At 39.6% G+C, this 12601-nt stretch overlaps 2 protein-coding genes across 2 annotated transcripts in view; both read left to right on the top strand.

Annotated features, from left to right (window-relative positions):
- LOC103520189 (structural maintenance of chromosomes protein 6-like) overlaps window positions 1–10222 on the top strand; it is a 14975-nt gene extending 4753 nt beyond the window's left edge. Inside the window, exons 4-11 of the mRNA XM_026831412.1 lie at window positions 959–1106; window positions 1847–2128; window positions 6423–6641; window positions 7628–7693; window positions 7770–7893; window positions 8222–8432; window positions 9762–9824; window positions 10214–10222. Of these exons, the coding sequence (XP_026687213.1) occupies window positions 959–1106; window positions 1847–2128; window positions 6423–6641; window positions 7628–7693; window positions 7770–7893; window positions 8222–8432; window positions 9762–9824; window positions 10214–10222 (1122 nt within the window). The remainder of the gene's footprint in view (window positions 1–958; window positions 1107–1846; window positions 2129–6422; window positions 6642–7627; window positions 7694–7769; window positions 7894–8221; window positions 8433–9761; window positions 9825–10213) is intronic.
- A 51-nt stretch (window positions 10223–10273) lies between these two features.
- The window catches only part of LOC103520187 (structural maintenance of chromosomes protein 6-like), a gene marked incomplete at its 3' end in the record, with an annotated part of 4847 nt that continues 2519 nt past the window's right edge, over window positions 10274–12601 (top strand). The window contains exons 1-2 of the mRNA XM_026831413.1: window positions 10274–10496; window positions 10988–11122. Of these exons, the coding sequence (XP_026687214.1) occupies window positions 10284–10496; window positions 10988–11122 (348 nt within the window). The remainder of the gene's footprint in view (window positions 10497–10987; window positions 11123–12601) is intronic.

Below are 12601 nucleotides of genomic sequence, written 5' to 3'. Positions count from 1 at the left end.
GCAAAGCCCCGGGAGCGCGCAGCGCGACCGTATACGCAACCCCGCGTAGCGAACACGCGAAGCCCCCGGGGGGTGGAGCCCTCCCGAGCACGAAGTGCGAGTCCTCAATATAATTTGAGAATTTGACCACAATAATAGTAGTAGCCTACTGCTGGAGTAAAGGGACTTTTCAGTCCTATGCGAGCAGTATAAATAAGCACTATTATTAAGCACTATTACATGCACAGGAAAAACGATTTTTCGTTGATTTTATTTTATTATTTAATTAAACTTATTTTCTGAAGTAAAAAGTGAGGAGTTGGAATAATAGTAGTAGCCTACTGCTGGAGTAAAAGGACTTTTCAGTCCTATGCGAGCAGTATAAATAAGCACTATTATTATTATTATTATTATTAATAGTTGAATCTGAACACACCTCTGATAGCAGAGAAACATATCTAGTCCTGGTACAATCTGAACAGCTAATAGTTGAATCTGAACACACCTCTGATAACAGAGAACAATATCTAGTGCTGGTACAATCTGAACAGGTAATAGTTGAATCTGAACACACGAACCATATCAGGGTTAGGTTAAATGCAAGAAGGAGTTTTCACAATTAGAGCAGTGATTGGTGTTATTATAGGGTTAGGTTAAATACAAAAAGGAGCATTTCTTTTCAACAAAAAAAAAAAAAAAAAAAAAAAAAAAACTTAGAGAGAACTACAACAACGGAAATCTTGCCATTGACAGGGGGAACTGTAACTGTTAAGGTCTTATCGTCCCGAAATTGAAGAGAGAAGCAGGACAGGATAGGAGAAAGCCATTCGGTTCCGAGAACGAACACTATCTGTTCAGGATAAAATCCACCCCAGGCGGGAATCGAACCCGCGATCTAGCGCTTACAAGGCAGACGCGCTACCAACCAAGCTAACTAGGCTGACAGAGATAGAATTATACGTTGTCGTTTTGTTTTCAGGCATTAAGTAAGTTAGAAGTAGAGCTAAACAAGGACAGGGAGAAGTTGGTGCTTATTGAGAAGTGTAAGCAGGCATTCGAGAAGAAATCTGAACTTCAGAATGAATTGCTCTGGTCACGTGCTGTGGAAAGTGAGAAAGCACAAGCAGGTATGAGCATTTTATTTTATATCCCTATTTGTCAACTACGAGCGGGAGTTACGCGTCCTTTTTATGGGAAGAAGGGAGAGAGATCTTGAATCAATCGGTAATAATGTAAGTACCATATTGATCGATATAATCATGGCTCATCACGACTTTACCGCATTCATTAGGTACCTAATATACTTACGGGCATTTTAGGGATGTTTCTGTTGTTTTAATCAGGAGGGAATGTGATTTATTTTAAATAATCAAATCCCGCCACTAAAAACTTTGGCAGTTATGTATATGACCTTGGACTCCTATGAATGGAAGAAATGTTCAGATGCCGAATATAGGTGCGGCGCTTTGAGCTCTTGACGTTCGCGTGCCTCCCGACACGATTGATATACAGAAGTCAGACTTACAACTAACACAAAGTTCATTCCCTATTTATAATCATGGATCATGGCTCATCACGACTTTACCGCATTCATTAGGTACCTAATATACTTACGGCCATTTTAGGGATGTTTCCGTTGTTTTAATCAGGAGGGAATGTGATTTATTTTAAATAATCAAACCCCTGCCACTAAAAACTTTGGCAGTTATATGACCTTGGACTCCTATGAATGGAAGAAATGTTCAGATGCCGAATATAGCTGCGGCGCTTTGAGCTCTTGACGTTCGCGTGCCTCCCGACACGATTGATATACAGAAGTTAAAATATCAGACTTGAAACTTACACAAAGTTCATTCCCTATTGCCAGCTATGTTAGTGAAGAGGAAAGAGTTACTCGCTCAGGTGAAAGACATTCAGGAGAAGATTGACAAGAAGGAAGCCCGGGAGCGACAGTTCCACGAAAAGATAGCGGCCATGACCGCCGCTATTCAGGAGCAACTCAGCGACCTGAAGCGGTACCAGGAGCAACATGATAGACTCATTGTGACCAAGCGAAGCAAGGTGCGGGAGTTAGAGGATAAGAAACACAAGGAGGCGGTGATTAATAAGAAGATCATGAGCAAGGAGAGTGATAATCTACATATGAAAGGTAAGTTGAGATCTAGATTTTTTTTTTACTTTGCTTATATAGGAAGGAAAGTAATGTAATCGGGTCAAAATTTCGATGGTCAGTTTTTAGTGCCAAAACACGTTTTGAGGTCCCTAGAGCGTAGAGCCTAAATCCAAAGTTTCAGCCATTGGTCCGTGTGATGTGTGTGTGTGTCTGTCTGTAAACAAAATATCTCGAGAACGGGAAGAGCTAGAGACTTGAATAGGATGAGGAAAGTCGTGTGACGTTCACACCAGATTTTTTGTCAAAAGGTTTAGAAAAAATAAACTGTAACAACAGAAGGGTCTCATTGTCCCGAAATCAAAGAGGAAAGAAGGACGGATAGGAAGAAGCTAGGCGTCCGGGGAATGGACAAATAACATTAATGTGTTGCCTGCCAACGGAGCTTTGCTCCGAGACAGTTGATGTGGACGTCATCGTGTACGGGAGCGTATGTCGTGACGTCAGTATATAAGATTTACCGGTATTTTTTTAATCGATTTATCTCGGGATCTAGAAGTCGTAGCGAAGAAAAAGAAAAATTCCCTTGGTTCCTCACTTTTTTCTGCTCTGTGACTTTGAAACCTCACCCAAGTAAGTTCTATTCTAACTCTATTTAATTCTATTTCTATTCTATTTTTTTTTTTTTTAAGATGGAGTGTTCTACCGGCCGTTTTTATTTCGGTAAGCAATGGCAACAACTGGCTGTCACATTAGACCGCTTGTGGCCTGACTTGTCGGACGCTATTAGCCTCATTCCCCGTAGTATGCCTCTCATGCTCAGATGGGGAACAGCGAGAAGAGACACAATACCTCATGCCCATTTAGGTGCTGGGTCAAAACAGTGAGAACACAGAAAAGTTAACCCGTTGAAATATTTGCAATCGAAAACGAGTACAATTTTTTGTCGATGTGGGATTCCGAACCCGGGACCTTCTGCATTGGCAAGCACGCGCGTTACCACTGGGACCAACCGTGTCCTATCTATTCATAACTCTATTCTATTCTTATTTCTATATTCCATGTCCCAGCGGAGATGATTGACTACGAAGCGTAAGAAGGCGGTTGCTAGAGGAGAAGAAGCAAGAAGCAAGAACGTAGAACGGGCAGAGGTAGAACCAGAAACAGAATGCAGACATTGCGGCGGCATAAGCGTACTTTGGGCTCAGTGATCATACGAAACGCTCAGAAATGCAGTGGAAACAAAGCCGCCACGGTTAATACATCCAGAAGAAACAGAGGATGAAAAGGCATTGAAATGTGCAAATTCAGTGAGTAGGAAATACTTATTTTTAACTTATAATGTTGTTGATCCTATTTTGATTAGGAAAAAGGCTAGAAAGAAAAGAGAATGACGATGGCTGGCTGACACCCTCCCAAGAAATTTGAAGAAATTAAATTATGTCCTTTAACTGGAGGGTCGGGTTTCCACAAACTCCTATAATTTTTTTAATCTCCGGATCAAGCAGTTTTGATTTGCTTAATTCGAGAGTTAAACCCGAGTTTAAATTCACTTTGTCGACGCCGACCATATTATACTTTTTCCATTTTTTTTTTTTTTAGGATCTTCCTTCTCTCTTCGATTCGGGACCGATAAGACCCTTACACTTACAGTTTCACCCTCTGTCAAACCTCTTAAAAAAAAGATAAAAAAAAAATAATAATAAAAAAAAAAAAAAAAAAGAAAAAAAAAAAAAAAAAAAAAAAAAAAAAGGCGAAGAGAGATGGAAGACACGATATTAGAAAGCCAGCCATACCGAGATCGATCCTTATCTGTTTAGCATAAAGAACTCGCCAAGGGCTTAACTTCCACTCAATAATAATCTTTTTGGGTTTTACCCGTTGATTACATGGGTTTTACCCGTTGATTTGTTAATCAATCAATCAATCAATCAATCAATCAATCAATCAATCAATCAATCAATCAATCAATCAATCAATCAATCAATCAATCAATCAATCAATCAATCAATCAATCAATCAATCAATCAATCAATCAATCAATCAATCAATCAATCAATCAATCAATCAATCAATCAATCAATCAATCAATCAATCAATCAATCAATCAATCAATCAATCAATCAATCAATCAATCAATCAATCAATCAATCAATCAATCAATCAATCAATCAATCAATCAATCAATCAATCAATCAATTAATCAGTCAATCAATCAATCATTTGCTTATTTCTACCATTTATAGATCAAAAGGAGGAACATCTAAGGCGAGTCCAGTCCAAACAAAGCAATAATTTATCTCAGTATGGGCCTTGGATGGAAACACTAGTGGATGCTATCAAGGAGGCTCATAGGCGGAGAAAGTTCTCTGAAATGCCGCGTGGTAAGTAACTAAAACTAACACTAAAATATGACCAATCATATTCAATTATTCATCTTGGAACCAATCCAGTTGTTCAAATTAAGTTCGTCAACTCTCAAGAGGGACCATAAATTGCCATTCCCACTTGTGAATTTCATTTTTTTTTTTTTTCGAATGTCCTGTAATAGAGGGAACTGTTTCCCCCCCCGCCCCGAACGACAAGTGGGAACGATGTGTTTTTCAAGGCAAGCGTGAAGTTCAACCTTCACGGGAGTGCAAGCAATAAGTTGACAAAGTTTCATAGCAAACGGATGAGCGGTTTGGCCAGGCATAAAGTTCGAACAAACACACACACATTCATTTTTATATATTAGATTATTTATTGATATGTCCTTAGTCTGGCTGGGGGACTTTAAACAGGGAGTATACCAACCTGAATTTCCCTTGTTAAAGAAATAGCAAAGGTTGAGTGCGAAGGGCATTCACTCGTGTACTTTGTAGCCAAAACCAAATGTCAGCCCGAAACAATCACCCCAGTTAGGGCTGATTGAGAGGCCGACTAAAAACGCTTACCCCGTATGTACACGGGAAAAGGCGACTTAAAAAGAAGATCGATTTCTCATTATAGGTGAGGTTAACGTGCGGTAGCTGGTCGTCGAATTAAATTTAAAACGCACGTCACACGTACTAATACAGGGACGTGAAACCTCACACAACAAGTACAGGACTGAAGGATCTTTCAAACATGATAGACTCATTGTGACCAAGCGAAGCAAGGTGCGGGAGTTAGAGGATAAGAAACACAAGGAGGCGGTGATTAATAAGAAGATTATGAGCAAGGAGAGTGATAATCTACATATGAAAGGTAAGTTGAGATCTAGATTTTTTTTTTTTACTTATCCTATACCTATAGGAAGGAAAGTAATGTAATCGGGTCAAAATGTCGACGGTCAGTTTTTAGTGCCAAAACACGTTTTGAGGTCCCTAGAGCCTAAATCCAAAGTTTCAGCCATTGGAACGTGTGTGTGTCTGTGTGTCTGTCTGTCTGTAAACAAAATATTTCGAGAACGGTAAGAGCTAGAGACTTGAATAGGATGAGGAAAGTCGTGTGACGTTCACACCAGATTTTTTGTCAAAAGGTTTAGAAAAATAAACTGTAACAACAGAGGTCTCATTGTCCCGAAATCAAAGAGGAAAGAAGGACGGGATAGGAGGAAGCTAGGCGTTCCGGGAATGGACAAATACATTAATGTGTTGTCTGTAAACAAAATATCTCGAGAACGGTAAGAGCTAGAGACTTGAATAGGATGAGGAAAGTCGTGTGATGTTCACACCAGATTTTTTTTCAAAAGGTTTAGAAAAATAAACTGTAACAACAGAGGTCTCATTGTCCCGAAATCAAAGAGGAAAGAAGGACGGGAAAGAAGGAAGCTAGGCGTTCCGGGAATGGACAAATAAATTAATGTGTTGCCTGCAACGGAGCTTTGCTCGAGACAGTTGATGTGACGTCATCGTGTACGGGAGCGTATGTCGTGACGTCAGTATATAAGATTTACCGGTATTTTTTTAATCGATTTATCTCGGGATCTAGAAGTCGTAGAAGAAAAAGAAAAATTCCCTGGTTCCTCACTTTTTCTGCTCTGTGACTTTGAAACCTCACCCAAGTAAGTTCTATTCTAACTCTATTCTATTCTATTCTAACTAGAAGAAAAAGAAAAATTCCCTGGTTCCTCACTTTTTCTGCTCTGTGACTTTGAAACCTCACCCAAGTAAGTTCTATTCTAACTCTATTTTAATTCTATTCTATTCTATTTTTTTTTTTTTTAAGATGAGTGTTCTGAGTACAATTTTTTGTCGATGGTGGGATTCGAACCCGGGACCTTCTGCATGGCAAGCAAGCGCGTTACCACTGGACCAACCGTGTCCTATTCTATTCTAACTCTATTCTATTCTATTCTATTCCATTCCAGCGGAGATGGATGACTACGAGCGTAAGAAGGCGTTGCTAGAGGAGAAGAAGCAAGAAGCAAGACGTAGACGGGCAGAGGTAGAACAGAAACAGAATGACATTGCGGCGGCTAAGCGTACTTTGGCTCAGGATCATACGAACGCTCAGAATGCAGTGGAACAAGCCGCCACGGTCATACATCAGAAGAAACAGAGGATGAAAGCGTTGAATGTGCAAATCAGTGAGTTTTATTTATTTATCGTATGGACGTTTTATTATTATTTTTTTCAAAGGATATACATAGAATACAGAACAAAGGAACATTTAACAAAAACAAAAGAAATAATAACACTTCTATCTATTTATAGAGGTAAACTCTGTAGCCAGGCAACAGCTTCTGAACTAAGTGTTTTGATATCCTCAATCAGTGAGTTAATAATTTATCACTGCAAATTAGTAAGTTTCCCAATTTAAAATGGTACGACATTAATTTTTGATCTAAGGATTGTACGAGTATTCTAGGTTCCAATTTTTCCATTTTCATCTAGAACGTGAGTGGTCCCGTAAAATGTAGATCTCTGTCGAGAAAAAAGGTCGCTATGTAGTTCCCATAGGTCCCATCGAAGCCAAAAGCTCACTATAAAACACCCTTCAAGTGCTAAACATCTTTGCCAAATTTAAATAAAATCGGCCGAACCGTTCGATCCCAGCCGAGGCTTGGAATTTTCTCCTCATCGATGTATTTTGTTTCAGAATTTGACCTCAGTCATAGTTAGAGGTCTTAGAGCTAAATGGTAGAGAACGCCTCCGGTGTTAACCTTCCCGATTTTATTTCGTAGCAATGAAACAACTGCTACATTAGACGCACGTGGTCTGTGCCGTAGCATGCCTATCCCGGTAGACAAAACTGACTCGTTAAACATTTTCGTGTCGAAAGAAAATACTCATGGGTCCCGGCGTAGGGGCAATTAACAAAAAATTTAAAAAGGCAATATTTTGGACTCGAACAGGCCGATTTTATTTCGTAGCAATGAAACAACTGCTACATTAGACGCACGTGGTCTGTGCCGTAGCATGCCTATCCCGGTAGACAAAACTGGTTAAACATTTTCGTGTCGAAGGAAAATACTCATGGGTCCCGCGTAGGGGCAATTAAAAAAAGGCAATATTTTGGACTCGAATAGAACCATGAGGGTTTCACAATGTTTCAATTTGATTTCTTTCCAGGTTACACACCGGATGGCTCCAAACATTTCCCCAACAAGGGAAGTAGTGGGTACAAAACTTACCAGGGTAATCTCAACTCCAAGGTACCTCGCTTTGTACAAGCATGAGGGTTTCACAATGTTTCAATTTGATTTCTTTCCAGGTTACACACCGGATGGCTCCAAACATTTCCCCAACAAGGGAAGTAGTGTGTACAAAACTTACCAGGGTAATCTCAACTCCAAGGTACCTCGCTTTGTACAAACAGAACAAACCACACTCATCAGGTAATGATTTCGTTGAGCTTACCAAATGTCCAAAAGTTGCGAAATTTCACCAAAATTGGACAAAACGGTCGAAAATTGCACGGATTTTTTTTTTTTCAGGGGTCCTAAGAGCTTCTTGATGTCCCAAATCTTTTACAGATTTTTATCCTGAACGGATATAGTTCGTTCTCGAAACGGCTGACTTTCTCCTATCCGTTCGTTCTCGGAACGGCTGGCTTTCTCCTATCCTGCTCTTCTTCTCTCCTCGATTTCTGGTTTCTGGGCTTCAGAACTACACCGGGGAAAAATTAAACAAGTTTAACCATGTGTTCTCTTTTCTGATTGGCAGAGAGTTGACCAATGAGATCGCCGAGTTGAAGGCTCAGCTGTCGTCTCTACAACATGAGATCCGGTTGGATGAACGCTCCCTCACCGAATGTCAGCAACATGAACGTGAGATTCAGACACATCTGATCCAGCTGAGTAGTAAGCTGAAGACACTTCAGGATGATCTGAACCGATCAGTAGTGGATGAGGACTCTAAGATGGCATCGTTGGATTTGTGATCCAGCTGAGTAGTAAGCTGAAGACACTTCAGGATGATCTGAACCGATCAGTAGTGGATGAGGACTCCAAGATGGCCTCATTGGATTTATATAAGGAAGAGTTCAATAACAATTCCAATGATATTAGGCGATATAAGGCAGAGTTGGAGGTAATTCACCAATCTTCAATATTACCTACTAGCCGAAATCCGTCGCTTGGCTCTGATCCAGCTGAGTAGTAAGCTGAAGACACTTCAGGATGATCTGAACCGATCAGTAGTGGATGAGGACTCCAAGATGGCCTCATTGGACTTGTATAAGGAAGAGTTCAATAACAATTCCAATGATATTAGGCGATATAGGGCAGAGTTGGAGGTAATTCACCAATCTTCAATATTACCTACTAGCCGAAATCCGTCGCTTGGCTTCGGATTTCTGCTAGTAAATCCTTGAACGGCTGTAGGTATTTTTTCCTATCCTGTCTTCTCTCTTTGATTTCGGGACGGTAAGACCTCATTCTCATTTGCCTGTTTGTTTGACCATAATTCTTGAACGGTTTGTGCGATTTTGATGAAATTTAATGAAAATGTGTCACATAGGTTTAGTGGTCTTGCTCGGCGTAGCTTAACAAAAACGAACCGGAAAATAGCCCATAACCTTCACGGGAGTGCAAGCAATAAGTTGACAATGTTTCATAGCAAACGGATGAGCGGTTTGGCCAGGCATAAAGTTCGAACAAACACACACATTCATTTTTATATATTAGATTATTTATTGATTTGTTCTTAGTCTGGCTGGGGGACTTTAAACAGGGAGTATACCAACCTGAATTTCCCTTGTTAAAGAAATAGCAAAGGTTGAGTGCGAAGGGCATTCACTCGTGTAATTTGTAGCCAAAACCAAATGTCAGCCCGAAACAATCACCCCAGTTAGGGCTGATTGAGAGGCTGACTAAAAACGCCGACCCCGTCAGTTCGTTCTCGAAACGGCTGACTTTCTCCTATCCGTTCGTTCTCGGAACGGCTGGCTTTCTCCTATCCTGTACTCCTTCTCTCTTCGGTTTCTGGTCTTCAGAACTACACCGTGCAAAAATTAAATAAGTTTGACCATGTGTTCTCTTTTCTGACTGGCAGAGAGTTGACCAATGAGATCGCCGAGTTGAAGGCTCAGCTGTCGTCTCTACAACATGAGATCCGGTTGGATGAACGCTCCCTCACCGAATGTCAGCAACATGAACGTGAGATTCAGACACATCTGATACAGCTGAGTAGTAAGCTGAAGACACTTCAGGATGATCTGAACCGATCAGTAGTGGATGAGGACTCCAAGATGGCCTCATTGGACTTGTATAAGGAAGAGTTCAATAACAATTCCAATGATATTAGGCGATATAAGGCAGAGTTGGAGGTAATTCACCAATCTTCAATATTACCTACTAGCCGAAATCCGTCGCTTGGCTCCGGATTTCTGCTAGTAAATCCTTAAGGCATGGCCGTTCATGTCATTCATCCATTTAGTGGTCTTGCTCGGCGTAGCTTAACAAAAACGAACCGGAAAATAGCCTATAACCTTCACGGGAGTGCAAGCAATAAGTTGACAAAGTTTCATAGCAATCGGATGAGCGGTTTGGCCAGGCATAAAGTTCGAACATTAAACTTCTGTCCTGCCTTGGAAGCCAGCAATAACATTGTAGGTAAATATTGGGAAGCCAGAGGTAAAATGACCTAGTAGTCAAATAACCTGATGTTTGCTAACAACAACAACACCAACATATTAGACATCCTATGTACCTAAAGTCGAAATGACTCGAGTTTCATTTACATGTGTTTCTTGTTTCTTTTCTATTTTCAGGCTGAAGTAGAAGAAATGAAAACCAATCTGGTTCGATTCAAATCAGACACAGGCACATGGCAGGGTAAACTAACCGAGTCTAACGTCAAAGTGGAACATCTGAATAAACGCATAGAAGAACAAGAAACTCTGGTAGAGTTACATGTGAAAGAAGCAGAAGAATTGTCCTCTAGAGACCTCTATCCTGATCCAAGACCTATGAGCCAAGTGGAAGAGGAACTTATTGAGGTAGGTACTTGTTAATATTTAACTTAGTGGATAGAGGATCAGGCAAGTTAAAATATTTTAATATGTAGTTCTTATAATAAAGTACTTGCTTCTCATTTCTGGGGCTCATGAAAAAATCTCATGCTCGGTGGTGTGGTCTAGACACTCGCCTGGTAAACAGGAGGGCGTGGGTTCAATCCCAACCGAGGTATGGAATTTTATCTTTAATATAATTTGAGAATTTGACCACAATAATAGTAGTAGCCTACTGCTGGAGTAAAGGGAATTTTCAGTCCTATGCGAGCAGTATAAATAAGCACATAATCATTGAACTTACCAGCTGTCAACGTATTCTACTGATTGAGGACAATGGAACAGCCCACCATCTCCTGTCTAACTCACACAAGGTTCCGGCTAATACTAAAATGGGTATACTTGCAGTGTTTACCTTGTATAGCCAGACTATTATTATTAATTCAATATTGATGTGCTTTCTCAATTTCTGCTGACAGGTACAAACATTACTGGAGAAGGCAGAGGAGATGGGAGGTGGCAATCCGTTGGAATTAGAAGCAACTATAAATCAACGTGTAGAAAGCTATGAGAGAAGTAAACTCGAGTGTGATATTGCTGACAGTACAGCTAGGGTAAGTAAAATCTCCAATGTGGTATAGTGGTTAGCGCGGTGGATTTTGAATCTGGAGGTTGGTGGTTCGAGTCCCAAGTCAAGTCATACAATTTACCGTAGTGTGTTAAGCGGGGATTGCGGGGAATGGCATTTGTGACAAGCATTTACACTCAGCACAGTTCAAATTTCTTTTTTGAGTGATTTTTTTTCTTTTATAATAAAGTTCGCTCCGGGCGGGAATTGTCCCCGCGACCTAGAGCAGCCTAGGGCTTACAAGGATGACGCGTTGCCCTCCACGCTAACTGGGCTGGTTAACAGTAGGGTTGGGACATCGAGACGAAAACATCGATGTTCGATACATCGATGTTTTTAAACTTCGATATATCGAGTATCCGATGTATCGTAATAAAAAACATCGATGTTCGATATTATCGGGATTTCGATGTTTTTCGGATTTTCGGTATTATATGGTCCTTTCCGCGTAAATTTCGTATGGGAAATTTTAAGTTCGAGGGAATTTTTTTGGAAACTGAGAAAAAAAAATCCCACTTCATGAGGAACCACAGACATCGAACATCGAAAAATAAAACATCGATGTTCGATGTTTCCATCGAAAGAAAAACATCGATGTTGACATTGATGTTTTTGTTCCGATGTATCGATGTTTTCAAAACATCGATGTCGATGTCCCAACCCTACTTTGGATTCCAGTTTCTAACTACTTACTAACCAGTAGCTCCGTGTGTTGTGTACTTGTATCATAATGGTACAAGTAATAATAATGGTACAAGAAATAATAATGGTATAAGTAGGTATAAGTAATAATAATGGTACAAGTAATAATAATGGTACAAGAAATAATAATGGTATAAGTAGGTATAAGTAATAATAATGGTACAAGTAATAATAATGGTACAAGAAATAATAATGGTATAAGTAGGTATAAGTAATAATAATGGTACAAGTAATAATAATGGTACAAGAAATAATAATGGTATAAGTAGGTATAAGTAATAATAATGGTACAAGTAATAATAATGGTACAAGAAATAATAATGGTATAAGTAGGTATAAGTAATAATAATGGTACAAGTAATAAGAATGGCACAAGTAATAATGGAGATGCCAAAACCTCATTTCCTTCTTATGAAAAAAAAAGTTAATGGAGGTTAATTATACTCAACCGATACAATGAGAGAAAGAGAAAGAGAGAGAGAGAGAGAGAGACAGAAAGAGAGAGGGGGAGAGAGAGGGAGAGAGAGAAAGAGAGAGAGAGAGAAAGAGAGAGAGAGAGAGAAAGAGAGAAGGAGAGAAGAGAGAGGGTAAGAGGGCGAGAAAACAGCAACTAAAAGGAATGTTTTTTTTTTTTTTTTCTACAAGTTGTTAAGAATGTAAGGAAAAAAGATTGTGCACAATAATAATTACTTTTTCATAGCTTTTATAAGATCAGGAGAAAAAAAAAAAAAAAAAAAAAAAAAAAAACAATTTTTTTTATAAG

This window comes from Diaphorina citri, unplaced genomic scaffold (assembly GCF_000475195.1).
Source record: "Diaphorina citri unplaced genomic scaffold, Diaci psyllid genome assembly version 1.1 scaffold3304, whole genome shotgun sequence".
Taxonomy (NCBI): domain Eukaryota; kingdom Metazoa; phylum Arthropoda; class Insecta; order Hemiptera; family Psyllidae; genus Diaphorina; species Diaphorina citri.
This window is presented reverse-complemented; position numbering and strand designations above follow the sequence as displayed.